Here is a 20647-nt window from a genome sequence, read left to right as displayed (position 1 = left end):
CACAGACACTGAGGAAGAGTAGACTCGGGCCACCTTTACCATGTTAATAAGATGGTGAACAAACTCTGCTCGTGCATAGCCCTGTAACACTGGGCTGTGGCCCGAGGCATTTTGAAGCTGCTTTTCTGTGGTCTGTTGGATCTTACCTGACTTGCCACTGACTGACGTGGCGTAAAACGCCCTGAGCCCTTTCTCCTACGTCTGTGCAGATAAAACCTCTACTATGTGTTTTCCTCCCAGACTGAATCCAGGGAACATATTGTGGCCTTCAACATGTTAAATTACCGATCTTGCAAAAACTTGTGGAAATCCTGTGTCGAGCACCATACATTCTTTCAGGCAAAGAAGCTACTACCTCAGGAAAAGAATGTTCTGTCTCAGTACTGGACGCTGGGCTCTAGGAACCCCAAAAAGTGAGTATACCTTAGTCTCCACACTAGCCTGAGATGTACACGTGTCCTGGTCACCACTGGGTAGTGGACATACTCCATCAGGGGAAGTGACGCTGTCGCCCAGGGGCCCCAGGCTCTGGACAGAGCTGCTGGGGATCTGGGAACCGTGGTTGAAAGGTCTCTAGAGGCAGCGGTGTCTCTTTCCACACATACTCAGATACTGTTTACATTCCCATCACTTGTTTCTGGGATGAACAAGCCTTCTCAACTCTGCTGTCCTCTGAGCTCCCAAGGAGCCAAAGTTACAGCTGTTCCCACACCAGGTCACAATAAGGGGAGCATGTGGCAATGACTCAAGGTCACCGTGGTGCCTGGCATATGCGCTTTCTTGGCCTGTTGCCACTAAGACAGCTTCTCCCACAAAACATTAATTCCCCAAGATGCTCTGTAATAATGAATGAACAGAAATAAAGATTTCCAGAGTCAAGTGACTTTGGGATATGCTATATATAACAACCACGAAATAACAGTAATATTTACCCTGGTCAATTATTGAGTGCTTACTTTGTACCATGCACATAATTATATTTAATTCTTAAAACAGTCCCATGTGTGTACTGTTATCTACAGGAATAATATTCAAAATGTTTAATGAGTAGTACAGTGAAAAAAATTAACCTATACATTTTTACCTTTTAACGTAGATTAAACTTCTTCTGTAAATAATCATGCAGTTTATATTTTTGTGTGTTTATTTGTTCCAAGACCTCCTCCTAAGTATACGATGTAGCAGAAATGATCAGTTGTTCTTATAATATTTCAATTGTTTGTTGGTTTGAAAATTGTTTTTGTGATTTTGCATTGTGGATGTGGCTGTTACTGACTAAACAGTGTCTCTGTGTGAGCCAGTACCTGATACGTGGGACTTTATCAGACTATTCCAGTGGCTTCCCTGTTACGTTGATAATCATTTAGTAACTATAGATTCAGTCAGTAGCAAGTTTTCTATTAGGATCAGTAATCGTATTTATGGTGCTAAATACTCTCAGCTTCTGATAAACCAAAAGCAAATACAGTTTCGAAGTTTTTTGCTCTTATGATATACTGTCTAGTATTTTATACATTCTAAAGCTATACTGCAGAATAAGTCATGAGCACAGTTTATTGGAAGGTAGCACATATTTTCTTCGGTTGGACCAGCTGGCAAGTAGCATGAGCAACTGAAAGCATGGACACTGTTGCTGAGCATCCCAGGTTCAAATGCTGCCTGTGCCACTTTACTTTGCTGCTTCAGTGTCCTCATCTGTAAAACAGAGCCAACATGGGATACAGAGGAGGGGAAGTCTGGTTATCCATGGTAGCATGACAATGCTACCCCTGTTTTGGTAGCTTAAAGCAACAACCATCCTACATCTTACAATTTTGTGGGTCAGGAACTCGGGAAGACCTTAGCCACAGAACTCTTCCGCTCCATGTAATATAGACTGGGGCTCAGTGATCTGCATCTGGTGGCTGGGCAGGTCTGAGGGTCACATACCTGGTGCCTTGATGGAATGATAGGAAGGCCGGGCGCACCTGGAGCCCCCCCCCCGCCCCCGGGTTCTCAGGATCTCTTCGTGTAGACTGTCCAGCAGGGTAGTTGGATTTCTTACCGAGGCTCAGGGCTCCAAGAACCTGAGGCAGAAGTGGCTGATCATCTCAAAGTCTAGGCCTAGGACTGGCACAGCTACTCTTGGTCAGAGTAGTCACAGGCCAGCCCTGATTCAAGACTCAAAGAACCTGCAGCCATCTTTTCATCTGCCACTGGGGGTCACTTGGGATGTGGGGGCTGGTTCAGGGGGCACAGGTCAGCAGTTCTGTACTACCAATATCAGCCTCAGCACACTGGCAAATTTCAGCCCTCATTATCTTCATATTATAGATGGAGAAACTGAGGCTTAGGTTCCTTGATTGGCCCAACCCCTAGAGATACATCTATAATACACAGCTGTGCATTAGGCCCCTGAAAGGTTCCACATAAAAGAGACGTGTTCAGTATTTTCCAAGCTTATAGGACAATGGAACACTTTTATTTTTCCCCGAAGAGTACCTATTAATAACCTGTGACACATACTTTGGGGAACTGCTACATTAAACCTTTGAATCACTTGGCTTGCTGCCCTGGTTCTGATGCCATGCTCTCAGTCAATGGTAATGTTGTTTCTGATGTAGATCCTCCTAGCAGTAGTGCTCTGAGCATTTTGATCAGGGTACAAATAGTGTTTCTTATGGTAAATTAGTGCATTGATATCCTAGGAGGTGTTTCGTGCGTCTGTGTTGTTTGTATTCGTTTGGTTTTTGTTGTTTTTGTTGTTGTTGTTGTTGGTTTCAGGCTGCAAGGAACGTGTGGCATGTTTTAATAAGATATTGAAACATTGTTTAAAATTTAGAAATGCCATAACTGAGTTGCCCTAAACTGGCTTTAAACTCCCATCTTCTCAAGTAGTTCATTCTGTAAAGGGTCTAGGTAGCTAAGATTTAAATTCTCTAGGTACAAATAAAATTCAGAAGTAACTTTCAGAGCGGCACAAAGAACACGACCTGAAATTCTAAGCAGAGCCTCAGGACTTCTCTCAAAGAGGTATCGGTGATTTACAGGGACAGCTTCTGTCAATAGGATGACGAAAAGCACCTAAAAGGATGGAGAATGTTTGTACTCATGCTGGTGTGAGTCCAGTGAGAATTCCTTGAAGTCACTTAACTATATCTCTCTGTTATCCTGAAATTCTTTCTCCTCTGGTAAGGCTCGGTTATATTCTGGAAGCAACTTGGTAGCTTGCAGTAGTATGAACAAGAAAATATCTTCACCAGAAGAGAAGGGATAACATCCGGAAAAGCCAGGACAGAAAGGAATCGCTTGTACCTTGCTACTCTTCGTAACGTTGCTGAGGTCATCAAGGTGTTACCCAGCCATCTGAGAGGGAGTGTGTGTAGTCTGTTTGCTTCATTTATGCTGTAATTTCTTTCTTGTTGAACATGTTAGTGTAGAAAGTCAACCTACATCTGGTTTTTCAGGTCTGTAAATAACCAGTATTGCAAAAAGGTGATTGGAGGGATGGTCTGGAACCCAGCCATGCGGAGATCCTTATCAGTGGAGCATTTAGAAACCAAGAGTCTGCCTTCCCGGTCCCCTCCTATTACTCCCAACTGGTATGTTCTTTTTTTGTACTACCCACTAGTAAACACTTTATCTCTTTTGAAAATAAAAACTCAATAAATTCCTAAATAGAAATAGATGACCTATAATCAGAGTTTACATGTGCAGGTTTGGCTATTGCAGAAGTAACTGTTTGCATGAGATACACAAGTCTAGCTAAACATTTTCTTTCGTGTATAATGCCAGGGTGTTCTTTAAAATGTTATTTGGTCTAAATAAATTTGAGAGCTGCAGCCTACTGAAATGCCCCTCTTGGAATGATACTGCACGTTAGCATATTAATACTCTACCAAGTCCTGCGATAGAGGCACAGTTATCTTTCTTTAATCATGTGTTTCCTGTTAAACATCCCTTAAAATAAATTCGGGGGAACCTAAATAAGGTTAGAGATAGAACTGACCCTGAGCAACAGTAGCAAATACACATGGGGAAATAGCCCGCCAGCTTTTCTGATGATGATGGACTTCGCTAAAAGGAAGGAAGTGGCAGTTTGTAGCTGAAAGACCCAGTCTCAGATTTTGGCTCTTCTGTTAATTAACAAGTTTCTCTACCTCCCTAGTCTCAGGCTCTCCATCTGTAAAAGGATGATAAAAATCGCCTCAAATGAAATACTAATGTACAAGTGCTTTAGTGAGCTAGAAACACAGGATGAGGTGGAATGATTTATTATAATGTTCCCCAAAGACATCGGGCCAATTTTGTGCATGCCTCCAAAACAGCCAGGCAGCAGCAGCAGCAGCAGCAGCAGCAGCAGCAGTAGCAGCAGTAGGGGAAACCAGGCCGGAAACGTTGCCCCAGTTCCACGCTGGGATAAGAGCATGGCTCTTTGTTCATTTCATGAAAGACAGGTGAACCTGTAAGTTCTCGAGCAGGGATCTGCTAGGACTGAGGGACCTTGTAAAATATAACAGGCTAAAAAGGAGCTATTGTGCAGGGCCACTGGGTGAGGACCTCCCACTGGAGCCAAATGCCCTGGGCAGGGGTGATGATGCTCTTAGTGTTAGAAATCTTAACATGGCTGCGTAGACTTGCTTCTTGGTTTCCAAGATTCAGGCACCACGTCCTTAAGTGGTAAATTTATGCTATCAAGTAGCAGCGTAATTTGTCTGAAAGCCTCTTAGGCAGCGATGCCAGGGCCCCAGAGATGCCAGGGCCCCAGAGCGGAGGCCCAGGACCACATCCAGGAGAACGGAGGGGTTTGATGTTGCCACACCCTTGGCCGGAAGCTCTTGTTGCTATTTATAGGTCCTCTCCTGAGGAGTCACGAGCCTGTCTACTCTACTTTGGACACAGTGTTATTGATTATCCAGGCCCAGGGGATTGCGAATAGTGGAGGCCCTGACAGCCCCAAGGAGAAATGGCTAACCAGGGGAAGGTGGAAAAACTGAGGGAAAATAGAACTTAGAAAGCTCAACGGCCTGGAATCACCCACTGCAAGAGCTGGTGGCCAGGTGCTGCCCCAGGCATCCTGAGAACATTGCCTCATCTATCATTCTCAGGAACAGGTAGGTACAGCTGAGGCCCGGAGAGGTGGTGTGGCTTGTCCAAGGTCACACAGCTGTGGCTGCTCCTGGAGGAACGGGGATGCTGGTATGTCCCTCTGATACCACAGATGGGATGTATTTTTGCAAAGCAGACGTTTCCTCTTGGATCAAATGAAATGCACATGGATGGATATAGAATAGTTGAAATAAGATTTTCGTTTTGCCAAAACTGTACCTTGGCTTCTAAACCCTGTATTTATACTGTTCAGAAAAATGGCCTGATCAGCAGTCAATAGGGGCCTGTTTTTTATGCATTGAGGACTTGAGTCCTTCCAGAAGAACGACTTAACCTAAGTCAACACCCAGTGCCTTCCCAAAGGGCATAAACCAATCTCATATGCCTATTTATAAAGCGGAGCCTACTGCTCGGGGGACGGTACCCCTGGCCTGAGAGTGTCAGGGACCCGTGCGGCCTTTGGTAGATTCTGGTGTAGTCATGGGTTAACCGGCTCTTAATTTCCAACAGCATCTGCCAAGACATCTTTAGAAAGGTCAGGGCACAAAGTTAGATCACCGATGTCTGATAAAAGTTTTTAAGTGGAATTTGCTTTCAACACTTCACACTCCACTTTTTTCCACCCAGGCGAAGTCCTCGGCTCCGGCACGAAATCCGAAAGCCACGGCACTCTTCCGCGGATAACCTCGCCAACGAAATGACATACATTACCGAAACCGAGGATGTGTTTTATACCTACAAGGGCTCCCTCTCCCCAAAAGACAGCGATTCCGAGGTTTCTCAGAACCAAAGCCCACACCGAGAGTAAGAAACTTGTGTTATTTATTCTCTTTCTTTTTATCTGCTTGTTTGGGCGGTGGAGGAATTTGCTCAGGCCCAGGTGGCCAGTTAAGAGTCGTGAAGGGCTGAAGCCTACAGCTGGCTCCCTAGAGTGCTCTCTGTTGGGGTGAGAACCTGCCTCACCCTCCCTCCCTTATCCCAAGGAAGACACGCTGTATGCCTGGGGTCCAGGGCTTGCTCTTCTGAAGGCCTCACACCCTCCCAGGACTGTTAGCTTTCTTGAGTGGCCTCCTCTCCAGTGAGTGAGCAAAGCCCAGTTTAAGTCCTCCCACGTTCCAGAAATATAGACATGTTATCCGTAGCAGCATTTCTCTAGATTGTCCTGGTTTTTCCACTGCCGGCTTCCAGATCACTAGAAACATGCTTAAGTTTAGCTCTTCCCAGAAAGCCCTCAGTACGCCGCCAGGGCTTTTGTTTTCTTTTTATTTTCAATGAATAGTTAGTATAGAGCAAAAACGTGCATAGAACATCTCTGATTTTTCTGTTCAATTTTTGTCAAGGACAGTTTGCATTAAATTCTTGTACGTCCCCACTTTCCTTTTTTGAATGTGACCAACTCTTCTCCCACCTCAAGGCCAGGGGAAAAAAAGTCTCGCCTAAAATATTGGTTTGAGTCCTATTATTATTCAGTAAGATATATTGAATTCACCAGTTTCCTTTTGACTTAATTACCGGGGGGCTCAGAGCTCCATGTTACGCTCAGTTGAATTAGCTTCCCTCAGCTCAGGGTTTTGATATAGTCACTCTCCTTCCTCCCTTACTAATGGGTCTGATTTTCCCCCTTGTTTTAGTGAATTCACAGTTCTATATTTCTGTACATTTTAAAGTAAGCTATCTCAAACCATTTTTTGAAGTGGTAAAGACGTGGATCATAAATAAATAAAATGATGTTTTAAGCTAAAGTATGATAGGAATAGATCCACTGTGAGGAAGTCAGCTGTAGTCATTGGGTGTATCCACTCTGTGAAGTCCATTATTATGCCCAAAATATAGAAACATGAGGCCTCCTCAAACAGCATAGGGTTAAGCAAGAAGGCCCTTCAGTTAATCTGTACATTTTTACCACTAGCTGCTGATTTCCAGCAGTAAATGCATCCTGATTGTACTCTAGGCCTCACAGGCGAATTGCAAATCTTGTTTCCCACTTACGTGTGAGGTTGCTGTCTCTCTTGCTGTCCCCGACCACAGCAAACGTGGCTTCCAGCTTATCTGTGTTCTTAACACCGCTAGTTAAAAAGTCCCTCTGGTCATTATTTCCTTGTGATGTGAGCTTGGACGATGCTTTTGTTGAAATGATCACTGTCTCTTGCTCCAGTTTGCAGCCCTGTTGAGGCTCCAGTGAAAAGATATGAGTTCCTTTGTGTGACACTGGCTTTGCAGTTCTAGAAAAATAAGGCTCGAGTGCAGGCGTGCATGACTTGAACCAGTTTGAGTCTGCAGTGGGGCTCTGGCGCTTGGATGAAAGGACAGGGTTGAATGAGAGACTGACCAGGGGCTCTGGGAAGCCCAGTCCCAGCCTTGCGTCAGGCCTTCCTCCTGTGGTTTGCAACCCACCATGGAATCGTGGAGCACCTAGACCTTCACAGTCCAATACAGGAGCCACTAGCCACATATGGCTGTTTGAATTTAAGTTCACTAAAATTAAATTTAAAATTCACTTTCTCAAGCCCTGTTTGATGTAAGTAATTTCTGGCCCTGCTCACCCCTACGCACTGTACATCAATTCTTTCTGAAACTCCTCCGTGAGACCTTGTAAGATGCGTCATCCTGGGGCACTTTTTATTTTGCAGCAAAGTATTAAAAATAGCAAATAATGGTGATTCCAAAGCTGCCTTCCTTGTGGTGGTTTTGCCAGGTGTACTGGCAATAGACAGCTCACGGAGTCGAGTCAAGTTAGCGCCTGTGCTTGGAAGGTGGGGTGAACATTTGAAAAATTACAGCCCCCCCCCACCTCAGGTAGGGGACCCCTTCTTGTTGATAGAAAGCTGCCTGTTGCTGGGTCTTCAGAGGCAACTGGTGCCCCTGAGAGTCTGGGGGTTCTCCATTGCCCAAGGTAAGAAGGAAAGTTTGGTCTGTATGTGGTAGGGAAAAAAAAAAACTGTGGTGGTTACTTCAGTGAGTATTTGCAAAATGTTTAAGAAACGCTTGACGTGTTTTATACAGCAGATTTGTGTTAAGAGGCAAAAAGAAGGTTTCTGTCAGAGAAATCAGATGAATAATATCACAGGCAGCGAGGAGGGTTCCTTTTAGAAAGAACAATTACGTGTAATGTTCTGTCCCCCTTTAAGCAAAAAGAAGAAAGAGGAAGGAAAAAAGAGGTTAGACTTCAGCTATAAACCCAAAGTGGTGCAGCTCGGGGTCTCTGAACATTATCTGAGCTGATGAGTCACCCGCCGGTTTGCCCCATATTTATAGCAGCACAGCAAAGATTGTGATTTTAGGTATGAATCCTTGGCAGTTTGCTTTGTGCCCAAGCAGGCTGTATTCATTCCTCCCAGGGTTCTCTCAGCCATTCTGTGCTCCTTTCCTTGCTTCAGAGCAAAGGCCAAAATCTGCAGAGAAGGAGGTTTCCTTCATTGCAAAAAAAACCCAAAAAACCAAAATAGACACAACCAAAAACCAACCATCCAGAGAAATTCAAGGGGACATTCCCTGAAGGAAAAAAGACTTTGCAGAACAGACTCTGGAGGAAAACAAGTTTTAGGGCAGATTTGGTTTTGATGTGGAGGACTTCGCTGTTGTTTTATCACAGTTGTTTGTTCTGTTTTGTTGTGTGTTTTTTTTAATTTTGTTGGGGAGCAGTGTGTTTTTCCAGGACCCATCAGCTCCAAGTCAAGTAGTTGTTTCAATCTAGCGCAGCTCAGTGGCCCATGTGGGAATCGAACTGGCAACCTTGGTGTTACAAGCCTGCGCTCTAACCACCTGAGCCAACCGGACTCATCCTTATCACAGTTGTTTTGACAGCCACAAGGCGCTCCTCAGGGTGTGTGGGGCGTCCTGTCGTCGTAATGCCTTGGCTGTTTGCTTGTCTCTTTCTTTAGTTTCCTATTCAAGGGGACACGGGGCAGCTGTCGCTTTTTGTTTCAGAACTTACGTGCACACAACAATGTGAATGCACTTAATGCAACTACACTTAAAAATGGTTAAAATGTATATTTTTATTTATGTATATTTTACTACTATTAAAAATTTTATGAAACACTATTTCTGTGCGTCGATAGGGACTTTGGGAAATGGCTACTGTTCTGTCACACTGCCATAGTGAATGCCTCCTTTTCAGTCGCCCAGTCAGAGCTGGGAAACCCTCAGTGGGAGCACAGTTTTGCTCTATTTAACAGGGCTTTTTTGGGGGGGTGGGGGGCGGGGAGGGTAGAGATCTTTGTAATTTTCTAGGGCTTAGGGAAGAGTGGTAATGGAAGCATCATGTGGGAGTCTTTTTTTCATGCTCAGTCAGTCCTGCCATTTTTAATTGAACATTGCTTCTCTTCAGAGAAATTAATTCTGTCATGGATTTTGTTTCTGAAACTTGTCACATTTACAGTTTCGAAGCATCTATTTCCTGAGGGTGAATACCTGTTTGCCTGCCTGTCAGTCTGTCTCTCCCTTTATCCCCAGGGCCCTAGCAGTGGCCTGTCCCTCCCTCCCCAGCTGCTCTGGCTCCCAGACGGCAGTGACAGTCCCCTGTTCCTGTTGCCCTTCCTCTGACAAGTGACCCCTCCTGTCTCAGAAACAAGCCTTTTCTGCTCCCTCCTCCCCCGTCACTGGCTTCATCAGCCATACCATCTTCTTACTTCCCTCCGCCTCTCCTTTCCCAGTTACCCCATGGGACCTGGCTGCACCCACAGCTCCCCTCAGCTCCCGCCTCACCCGGGAGGCTCTCCCTCGTTAGCACCTCACGCCCTGCCCCAAGGAGGGAGGAAGCCCACTGGGTTTGGCATCTTCATTCTTGGCATCCCTGCGCTGCGTCCAGCTGCCACCTTCTCATTACTCCTCGTCATTCGATGTCCTCCTCACCATCTGTTCATCCTCCACACGGAGCAGAATGTTACTGCAGCCTACAGGGAACGTCTGTACACAGTTGATCAGCCAAAAAATTTCATCATATGTTTAATAAATTGCGATCTAAAAGTAACCTCTTCACCCCTACTTAGAAAATAGGAGTGGGCACATAATGACTTTGAATATATCCTTTTTAGTTCTGTCGGCTTTTTTAGAAAGACACTGTGTTTTATACTGAAAAAGAAAAGTACTTTGAAACCTTTTATGATGTAATCCACACATTCAAAAATTAGGAATTAAATATAATGAATATAAAATATGTTAGAATTTCACTAAAATGGGTCTGTCCTCCTCTGCTTTGTCACCTGGATCTTCCGTTTTTTAGTAACATGCCCTTCACCTTTTCCATTGCTGTCACCCTCCGGAGCCTTCCAAACGTTTGAAGTGTGTATGCTGCTTGCACCTTCTTTGTATTAAAGGTTCAGTTCCTCCCCCAGAACTGGAGAGAGCATTTCCTAAACCCTTTTTGGCTCAATTTTGTCTAGCAACTGCCAAGCAATTACCCTTTTTTCCAGTAGGGGCGCTCTTGTAATCCTTGAAACTTGGCAGAGTTGCCCTACTTGGGGGAATTTTTTTTAGCTTTGTTTTAAGTAAATTAAAGTCTTGTCATTTTTAGTCTGAAAACTTGCCACTGGTATACAGCTTAAATTCCAAAATATCCTGTCTCTGAAATGTCTTACCATCCATAACACTTCCCTGAGCCAGCAACTTGAAAACCTTAGGGTCAGACTCTTCACTTGTATTCAAATAAATTGGGGTTGTGAATCATTCTGTGTGAGTATGATACAGATTTTACATTTAAGGTAAGCTAATTTGAACTTGCTAGGAAATAGAGAAGCCCTAATGTAATAAAAAATTCATGGACAAGGGCTTGAAATAAAGGTTAATAAGAGGCAGCAGCAATTGTCTTTTGTCTGTTTCGCTGAATGCCTTCATCTACTCACGTCTCCTATCACTTAACCTCGTTAGAGGTTAGAATGTGGCAGAGTCTGCAGAATGAGGAAAAGCCATATTCTGTAGGCTTTTTAAGGCATCTTTTGCTAGGCCTATGGCTCTGGAGGGGGTCTTGTGTGGATGTACATGATGCAGAGAAGTGGATCCTATACAGTGATGCTGAGATGGTTAGTTCCTGTAGCTCTGTGAGGTTAGAGATTGGGGAAGAGAGCAGGGGTCTTAGGAGCAGAGTTGGCATGGCCTGGAGAGGAAACAGATGCTCTGGGACTCATGTCTATCAGACTTACGTCTATTAAGTGAGGAGAAGACTGAGTGACCTTGGACAAGTCACTCAGCCCCTCTTGACCACAGTTTTCTCATCTGTGAAATGGGGGTTGGACCAGATGACCACAGAGGATGTTTTAGTTCTAATTTGAGTTCTCTAAGACAGCATTGCCCAATAGAACTTACTGTGATGATAGAAATGTTTTATAACTGCGCAGTCCAGTCCAGCAGCCACTAGCTACATTTGGCTATTAGCCATTTTTGAAATGTGACAGTATAATTGAAGACTTTCTAATCTCAATTTATTTAAATTGAAATAGCCACATGTGACTAGTGGCTACCATATTGGACAGTGCAGCTCTAAGATGTATAAGGACCTTATTAGAAAAAAATAAAACATACATTCTCAGTGTGGGCAAATAATAGATGCCATAGGCAAATAACATAAACTGGGAGTAGTATAAATTACCCTGAATATGCAACATTCGTCCTGTTTCCTTGAGTAGCCAAGGGTTCTATGAAGCAGAGATATCAGCAGGATGGAGACAGAAGTTAAAATGCTTTTAAAAGGGTTGGAGACATATGCACCTGAGTGAGCTTCAATCACCAAACCACCAGAGTAGCTGGCACATTTCCCCATCACCCTTCTAATGCAGCTGGGCAGGGCACCGAGTTTTCTCTGCACTCCTGCCCTTTTCCCCCAAAACTAAAGATGGTGACATTTAGGCCAGATGGGGGCAGGACAGCCAGTGAACTCTGGGTGCCAGAGCCCTGAGGTTGACCTTTGAAATTCTTCTAAGGTTCCAAGGATTCGTGACCACCATGGATGCCAGGCCTCAACAGTCACCAATGTTTTCTCTGATAAAATATTAATTCAGTTAATAAAATATCTCCTCCATCTTCCTGATAAAGGAGTATATCGGAGAACAACCCAGCACAAAGCTGCCTGACCCGGAAGTCATCCAGCTCTGTGTCTCCATCTTCAAATGCCCCAGGCTCCTGCTCCCCAGATGGCCTCGATCAACAACTCTTAGAGGACTTCCACAGGGTGACCAAAGGGGGCTCCACCGAGGACTCCAGCCAGTACTACTGTGACAAGGTGAGCTCACTCAGGACCTGCGGCCCTGAAGTAACCGGACGACCCACCCAGGCTTCCCCGTGCATAGGCACCTCATGGGCAATTAAGTAGTTATGACTAAAACAAAATATCAACCACCAGTGGAGAGGGAAGGAACGTAATTGACCACTTTCCCAAATTTTCCAGAACGATAATGGTGACGGCTACTTAATCTTGATCCGTATCACACCAGATGAAGATGGAAAATTCGGATTTAATCTAAAGGTATGTTGTATGTATTTCTAAGGAAGCTTTATGCTCTGTAGATGACGTTTTAATTTCCATTGGAAACATGCCGCATACTTGAGGCTATATAGGAAATTGGCTCAGTCCTCAGAATGGGGCGGTTTTCATGTGGCTGTGGCTGCTTCCTCATACCAAGTGCCTGTTCTGTGCTTGCCGTTCGCGCTGGCCTTATTTCACCGTATTGAGTTCTAAGCAGTGAAGTTGGTATTTTTAACCCATTTTATAGATGCATACTGAAGCTCAGAGAGTGAGGAGGGCACACAGTGATCAAGCAGCTCTCGCCCTGAAGAGGGGTTATTAAGGGAGCCCCTCAGCATTACTTAGCTGATAAGAGAGAACGGTGCTTTGAGTTGCAGGGCCATTTGTGGGGCGATCACCCTCTGCCTGCTTCTAGGCAGGGTCTAGACTACGGCCTAGGGGCCAAACCCCATGTGTTTTTGTAAATAAAGTTATTGGAACACAGTCACACCCATCCATTTACAAATGGTTTATAGCTCCCTGGGCAGTAGGTGGCAGAGTTGAACAATTGCAAGAGAGCCCTCTGTCCCACAAAGCCCAACATAGGTAGGTACTCACTGGTGCTTTACAGAAAACAGTTTACCAGCCTCTGCTGTACAGCTCAGTGAGAACAGGCAGCCTCCACTGCCCACCGCATAGCTGCCACCATGCAAGCCTTTCCTGTACCCCAGCGCCCTGCTCAGTGACCTGCTCTCTGAGGTCCAAAGCCGTCACAGCATGTGACCTTTTCTGTGGCATCTGTCTTCTCCACTGAAAACGCACTGTCCAGCAGCACTTAGGGGCTATGATTTTGGAGTCCTTTTCCTGGAGACGTTTGCCTTTTTTAAAGGAGCTTGCTTCCTCCCTCCGAGTGCACCTTCAGTTCATGGAATGTGGGGGTGGCCGTGGGAGGCTTCTGAGCAGCCTTCTGGTCAGCCCTCTATTCTCAGAGGGCTCAGCAGCCTTGGAATGCTGAAAGGGTGCCATCCCCGGGGATGAGAACAGGAGAGAGTGAGGTTGGAGCCCTCCCCTATGCCAGAGATCTGCATGTCTTTGTTGCTATAAACTAAAGTTTTGTTTGTTTGTTTGTTTGTTTGTTTGTAATTTCACATGTTTACAGGGAGGAGTGGATCAAAAGATGCCTCTTGTGGTATCGAGGATAAACCCAGAGTCGCCTGTAAGTAAACACGTTCCGTTACTTGTCATGTTTGTTCTCCCCAAAATGGAACAGATTCTGTTTTTTTTGGTGTCCTGCTTCTCTTACGCCAACAATAAAGAGGGTGTGTAAACGCATGCACATAGATGGGCAGAAGGAGCAGAGCCCATGTTTTCCAGAGCCTGGCTGCTCGGTGTGGTCCCCGAAGCTGTCCTCTGCCACCCTACTGCCCAGGGTGCAGCACCAGCCTCACCGGGGAGCTCGTTAGAAATGCAGAATCTCAGGGCAACCCGTCAGCTCAGTTGGTTAGAGCATGGTGTTGATAACACCAAGGTTGCTGGTTCAGTCCCCGCATGGGACACTGTGAGCTGCACCCACCATAAAAAATAAAAAAAAAAAAGAAGAAGAATGCAGAATCTCAGGCCCCACCCCAGACCCCCTGAACCAGAGTCTGCATTTTTAACAAGATCCCCAGGTGATTGGTGTGCACATTACAATGTGGGAGTACTGCTCCAGAGCAAGAAACTGAGGCATGGAGCTTGCGGTTCTGCTCACTCAGGGTGGGCACGCGGACCCTGTGCCCTTTCCCACCATGCCACCACCACCCCTCCCCCACCCCTCTGCCTAGACCTCCTCAGCAGATCATTTGCTTTTTTAAAGCAGTGCACACCAGAGTCACTGTGCCTCCTAAGAAGGTACTGGTTTGGGGGTTTTACTCTTAAGTAGCCCTTAAGCTGGCAGGTTAGTTTCTCTTACTGCTTATGGCCCCTTTCAAATAAGGAGGCTTTCATGCCAACACAGTTCAGTGCGTTGCTTCTCTTCATAATGGCTTCCGCCTTTGGTATTATGCTTACAGAGGCTTTCTCCATTGCAAGATAAATAAATACCCGCTTTTAGCTGACAAATCATTTTCTCACAGCCCATCTAGGAAATAAAAGATCAGAAGCATCACAGTCATTCCATTACATTAATAAGTGAATGTTGGCTGCAGATAAATAAATACTAGCTTTTAGCTGACAAATCATTTTCTAACAGCCCATCTAGGAAAGATCAGAAGCATCATAGTCATTAACGTTGCATTAATAAGTGAAGGTTGGCTGCCCTAGAGAAATGGCTTCTGTGATTTTCTTATCCTTGTTCTGAAAAGTTTCAGAACTTAACGTTCCACTTCATTAAAACCCCACAAGCAGCCAGCCGCCATGTCGTCGTAGCAGTGGATGTAAAAATAATGACGATAATACCTGAGGGAAAGAAGGAGAACTCGATCATGGTCTCAGGTGTCTGGGCTCAGAGAGCAACAGCGTCCTTCCCTCGAGGACTGTGTTATGGTAACGGAAGAAACCCGCTTTTCCCTTCCACACAGGCGGACACCTGCATTCCTAAGCTGAACGAAGGGGATCAAATTGTGTTAATCAATGGCCGGGACATCTCAGAACACACCCATGACCAAGTGGTGATGTTCATCAAAGCCAGCCGGGAGTCCCACACGCGGGAGCTGGCGCTGGTGATCAGAAGGAAAGGTAACAGGCACCTTGGGGGGCGGAGCCACGGGTGCTGCTGCGCGAGGCAGGGCCTTCGCTGGCCCTTCCGTGGTTCTGAAAATGTTGAGCTTGTAGCCAACATTTGAAAAGCAGCTTTCACGTAACAACCTGGATGTCTGACTTCTCACTTGAAAAGCTTGAAGATCTCCGCACACGGGGCCCGGCCCCTCACAGCCAGTCCTCTGGAGGTAGGCAGCACCCACCTGCCCCTTTGTACAGGGCATGAGCCCCCACCTCTCTTAGCTGCCTGGCCCTGCAGGCATTTGCAGTTTCAGCCCTTTATGGAAGGATCAGGTTGTATTTTATTCACGTGCATTTGGTTTTGTTGGAAAGGCAGTAAGCAGAGTGGGGCCGGGGCCTGGCTCCCTTGGGCTGGTTCTCACTCTATCTCCTACCAGTTGGAGGGACCTTAAGCAAGCTTCTTACCCCGTCTGTGTTTCAGTTTCCTCTACCATAAAATGAGGATAACAATAGTCCCTACCTCACGGGGTTCTTGTGAAGATTAAATTATACTCATGCTGGAAAGCACCTAGAAAGCTGCCTGATACGTGGTAGGCGTTTGAAGGATGGCTTCTATTGCATACCATTGCTTTTGTTGTTGTAAAATGATCAGCGGAGTCCTGGGACACTCCTTCCCAGCTTTAAAATACCTAAGGTGTACGCAGTGTGTGACTCAGAGCCCTGGCCCTCCATCTCTGTTCTGGCCTCACAGGTACAGGCATGGCCCCACACCCCCACATACCTGCCTTCTCTCTTCCCTTCGTGCCAGCACTCACCCCACCTCCTCTGTGAGGCCTTACCAGGTCCTCCAGATCCCTTCACAGCCCTCCACTGCCCTCTCCCCACCAAACCCCAGCATTCTGCTCAGCACACAGTAGGTATTCAGTACTGGTCATAGCTGATGTCTGTGGAGCCCAGTGAAATGCCTTGCACTGTGCTAATTGCTTTACGTAACTATCCTCTTCAGCTCTCATAACACTCTTATAAGGTCAGTATTGTTATCCCCAAAGTGAGGAAGTGGGGGAAACCAAGTCACAGAGAGGTTAAGTTGCCCTGTTGCTGTGTGGCTGCTAAGGCCACAAGATATTATAATAGGGAACGAAGGAATCCAGCAATTGGGAGCAGGCCCCTCTGTCACATGGTGCACCCTATGGTACACTGGCAGTCGTGGGGCCAGCGGGAGAGCCCTCTGGCCTGTCCGAGTGGAGGAAAATGGATGTTTTTAAACTATTAGAGCTAGAAGGGCAGTGCCACTGGTCTTCTATAACTGTAATGATAATAAGTTTATTTTTATTTATTTATTTATTTTTAATTAGGGAATTGGGGGAGGGGAACAGTGTTGGGGAAGGGGGCCAGCCAAGGTGGTGTTCTTCAGTCTTCATTGTAGAGGGCGCCAGTCACCATCTGGCTTCCCATTGGCAGCTCGTGGCCTCTAAGCACAAGGTGCTGTGTTCAATCTTAGTTGCGGGTGGGCGTAGCCACCATCCCATGCAGAAGTCGAACCAGCAGGCTTGTTGTTAAGAGTGCATGCTCTATCCACTGAGCCATCTGGCGGCAGCTCAGCTCAAGGTGCCGAGTTCAGTCTTAGTTGCAGGTGGGCGTAGCCCACCATCAAACAGGCAAACTTGTTGTTATACCAGGTGAGCCATCCTGCCACCTGTTGGCAGCTCAGCAACAGCTCAGCTCGGGCGCAGCGTTACTGGCCCATGTCAGAATCGAACCGGCAGCCCTGTTGCTCAGAGCTCGCACTCTTAAGCCAACTTTTTTTTTTTAAGATTTTTATTGGGGAATTCGGGGATGGGAACAGCCCTAGGGGATTGGGGGAAGAGGAACAGACAAGTTGCTGTCCTTTTGTTCTTCAGTCTAGTTGTAGAGGATATTGCTTCACTGGCCCAAGTTGGCACCATCATCGCCCTCTTCCCAGGCGAGGCAGATCAGCCGCTGGCTTCTGGACGGCCACTCACTGCGGTTGCTGACTTGCTCGCTGGTTGCTGGCTACACACGGTAGCCCATGGCAACCCACTGCAACAGGGGCTGCAGCCTATGCCGTTGCTGGCGACTCACGTCAGTCCAGCTCCAGGTTGAGCTGTTGTTCAGCATCTTAGCTGTAGAGGGCAGTGTCACTGGCCCGCACATGTGGGATCCGAACCAGGGCCCTCTGGCGTCCCAAGCCAGCTCTTAACCAACGCGCCACTCAGCCAGCCCCCGATAAGTTTATTTTTTAAATAAACATTTAAGTAAAAAGTATGAGGTGATTGAAAGAAAAATAAGTAAACAGCATAGGGAGTAGCTGATGTGACAAGTCACGAAAGTAGCAAAAGAGCCGAGTTTCTCCGGTCAGTGAATAGAATGTGGTCTTTAGGGTCAGACAGATATGGACCGAATTCCCGTGTCCCACCCTGACGGGCTGGGTCACTTTGGGCAACTCCTTTGCCCTGAGAGTCAGTTTCCTCATCTGTATAATGGGGATAATGACAGCTGGTCCAGCATTGTGAGGTTTCAGTCTAACTCTGTGGGGAAATGCACAAGTTGTTACATTCCTCTCCTTTTCTGTGGCCTTGAAGGCAGTAGGGAGCCAGTAAAAGCTTTTGAATAAGGGAATGATGTCTCCTTCTGGGTGGCAAGGGAAAATTCAGGGATGATCCCAAAGTTTCCCATCTGAGAGACTGGAGAAGGAAACGACTGTATGTGGAAAAACGCCTGTGAGGCTGGGGAAGTATTGTGAAGGTCGGGGTGCAGGGTCCTAGGTTGTTTTTATTCACTCGGAGTCTGACATGAAGGGAGGGTTTTACTGAAGAGGTGAGGCTGAAGCACAGAGATGTTATGCGCAAAGATGTTTACTTGAGAACTTCCCACCTAGAAATGGCTGTGAGTCAGAGACTGACTGTGCTCTGGGGGACGATGGTGTCATGGAGAGCACCCCAGACCTCACCCCGGTGCCCAGGGAAGTGCCTGGTTTAAGGGAACAAATGAAAAGGACCCGAGAAAAGGGTGGGGGGATGGGTAAAGTAAAAACCAGGTTAGAGAGAAGATATGTTTTCTTTAAAAACACTCTTTCCCTTTCTCTTACCTTTGGCAAAGCCTCTGAGTACTAAACACCATCCTAAATTAACCAGAATAGTATGTCGCTTTGTATAATTAACACATTGAATCAGTTCACGAGAAGCAATGTCTTTGGTGAAAATGATCAGTGTGTGCTTAATCATTTAATAAGATGTTTTAAACCATCTGCATTCAGGTGTCATAAGTGTAATTTGGGGGGACGAAATGGATCACGAGAGCTTTGCCACACACACCAGATTCTCTTGTCCATTACAGCTGTCCACTCATTTGCTGATATCAAATCTGAAGATGAACTGAACCAGCTTTTCCCAGAGGCCATTTTCCCTGTGTGTCCAGAGGGTGGGGACACCCTGGAGGGATCTATGGAACAGCTCAAGAAGGGCCTTGAAAGTGGGACGGTGCTGATCCAGTTCGAGGTAAGCAAGCCCGAGGGCCGCCTCCCACGGCCTGGGTCCCAGTGCCTTGGCGGGCTGCTCCGGTGCTGCCGAATCAGCCATGACCATGGGGGCCTGTGCCCATCGTGGGAACGCAGGAGGGGCCCTGCGTCAGGGCAGCAGAGTAGGCCTAGAAAGTAGAGAATGGAGACCACAGCCCGTCACTGAACTCTGCCTCACCCTCGTATTCTAGTAACGGTGCGGTAGTCATGGAGAAACACATCAGAAATGGAGGAGGAGGGACTCTGAGCGTATTTAGCTGCCAACACAAAAGCTTGAAAGGCTCAGCAGTGGAAAGTAGTGGAGAGGTGTGGGTGAGTGCCCGAGGGGGACTGCAGGAGCCCTGTCCCTGACCCCAGCAGGCACACTCTGTCATTTGGAGCAGTTAGTGTCATCCTATTAGGGCACAGCGCTTTCCTCCCCTAGTCCTCCAGAACCACGTGAACATGATTAGAAGCCAAAGTCAGACACCATCTTCCTTCCCCAGGAGGGACCGACAAGCACAGGTTTGAGACTATCGACAAAAGCACAGCCAGAGACTTGCTACAGAACAACGTAGGACCAGAGACGGCTCGGTTTTTAAGTCACTTTTACTGATCTGATCACTAGCAGAGTGAAAATAGAATTGTGTTTGTTGTTCAAATTTTTTAAAGGTAGAAGAAAGCAGAGTAGTTCATGTAATAAAAGAGAACAGAAGAACAAAGAAGCATAAAATAGGCCAATAAAAGGAAATAGATCATGATTAACGCCAATATACACTGTCTGGATTCATAAATTAGGAGAGTCTCGGATCGGGTTCAGAAGCAGAAATCAGCAGTGCATTGTTTATCCACATAAAGGAAAAAGTCACAGAAGCAAAACTAGGCAGTTTGTCAAATGTATGTGACCGTACATTGATTCAGGAAAGCATGAATAGTATGAATATCGAACAGAAAGGAATTCAAAACAGAGAGTATTGAGTGAGAGGTTGCTTGTATAACAGTGTAAGTAATAGACTGTAAATGGAGTACATTTTTAGAGCAATGTGTATTGAACAACTGTAGAAAATAAAAACACATAAGAAAGGTAAAGGCAATAACCCCATCCAAAGAAAGAAATCAATAGGGAATTTTAAACTTAACAGCCTTGACAGGTAATTGTAGACAAAAAATAAGTTCGTATATTGTGGAAGTGAAATCAGGATAAGAGGGAAGGAATAATGTAATTACTTGGGTAGAATGATAGACATATACTGAATATCTACAGACAGAAAGCTCTTTTTTCCAGTGGCCTGCAGGAGCCCATGTAGGCTTAAGATTTTAAAAGAAAAAGCTCAAAATTGAAATACACACTTTAAGCACTAATACTTAATATTTTAAAACACTATCCAAAATAATTGAAACAAGAACTTAAAAGCCAGAAACAGAATATTTCCATTTTATGCTTTTTTTAGTATTGGGGGGCATATGAAAGGGGAAAGACACTTGCAGTCATTCATTCCTTCAGCGAGCGTGTATTAGGTATTTCCCGTGTGCCAAACACTGGATCAGGATGAAGGAAGGAGAAGTGGGATTTTTGGCCCCAAGAAGTTTACAATCTAATTTTGGTATATTTGGGCTGTCGGGGATGGGCTGTATCATGAGTCCCAGAAAAAGCTAAAGACCAAGATAGGGCAAGATTTCATTACACAGAATTAAACATTACACAGAATGTTCTCTAGAAACTGGAGGTGAGAGGGTTCCACCGTGTCTTCTGGGGTGAGATGTAGTATTAACAGAGGTCGGGTGGGATTAAGTGTGGATTGGGGGGAGGGTACCCCAGGACGGTTGCGACGAGAGAGCAGACTCGTCTCATAGGGAAACAGGTCTGCCTGGGGGTGGGAAGCTTGCCAAGGAGTCCTGGGTCTCCC

General features: G+C 46.0%; 1 protein-coding gene across 6 annotated transcripts in view; it reads left to right on the top strand.

The window, feature by feature from the left end:
• PTPN3 (protein tyrosine phosphatase non-receptor type 3) overlaps positions 1-20647 on the top strand; it is a 100527-nt gene that overhangs the window by 60114 nt on the left and 19766 nt on the right. For all 6 annotated transcript variants that reach the window (XM_019635852.1, XM_019635854.1, XM_019635855.1 and 3 more), the window contains 8 exons: positions 241-413; positions 3447-3581; positions 5716-5892; positions 12118-12304; positions 12470-12547; positions 13686-13742; positions 15085-15241; positions 18581-18741. In XM_019635852.1, coding sequence (XP_019491397.1) covers positions 241-413; positions 3447-3581; positions 5716-5892; positions 12118-12304; positions 12470-12547; positions 13686-13742; positions 15085-15241; positions 18581-18741 — 1125 coding nt within the window. The remainder of the gene's footprint in view (positions 1-240; positions 414-3446; positions 3582-5715; positions 5893-12117; positions 12305-12469; positions 12548-13685; positions 13743-15084; positions 15242-18580; positions 18742-20647) is intronic.

The sequence above is a fragment of the Hipposideros armiger genome, unplaced genomic scaffold (assembly GCF_001890085.2).
Source record: "Hipposideros armiger isolate ML-2016 unplaced genomic scaffold, ASM189008v1 scaffold_24, whole genome shotgun sequence".
In the NCBI taxonomy this organism is placed as follows: domain Eukaryota; kingdom Metazoa; phylum Chordata; class Mammalia; order Chiroptera; family Hipposideridae; genus Hipposideros; species Hipposideros armiger.
This window is presented reverse-complemented; position numbering and strand designations above follow the sequence as displayed.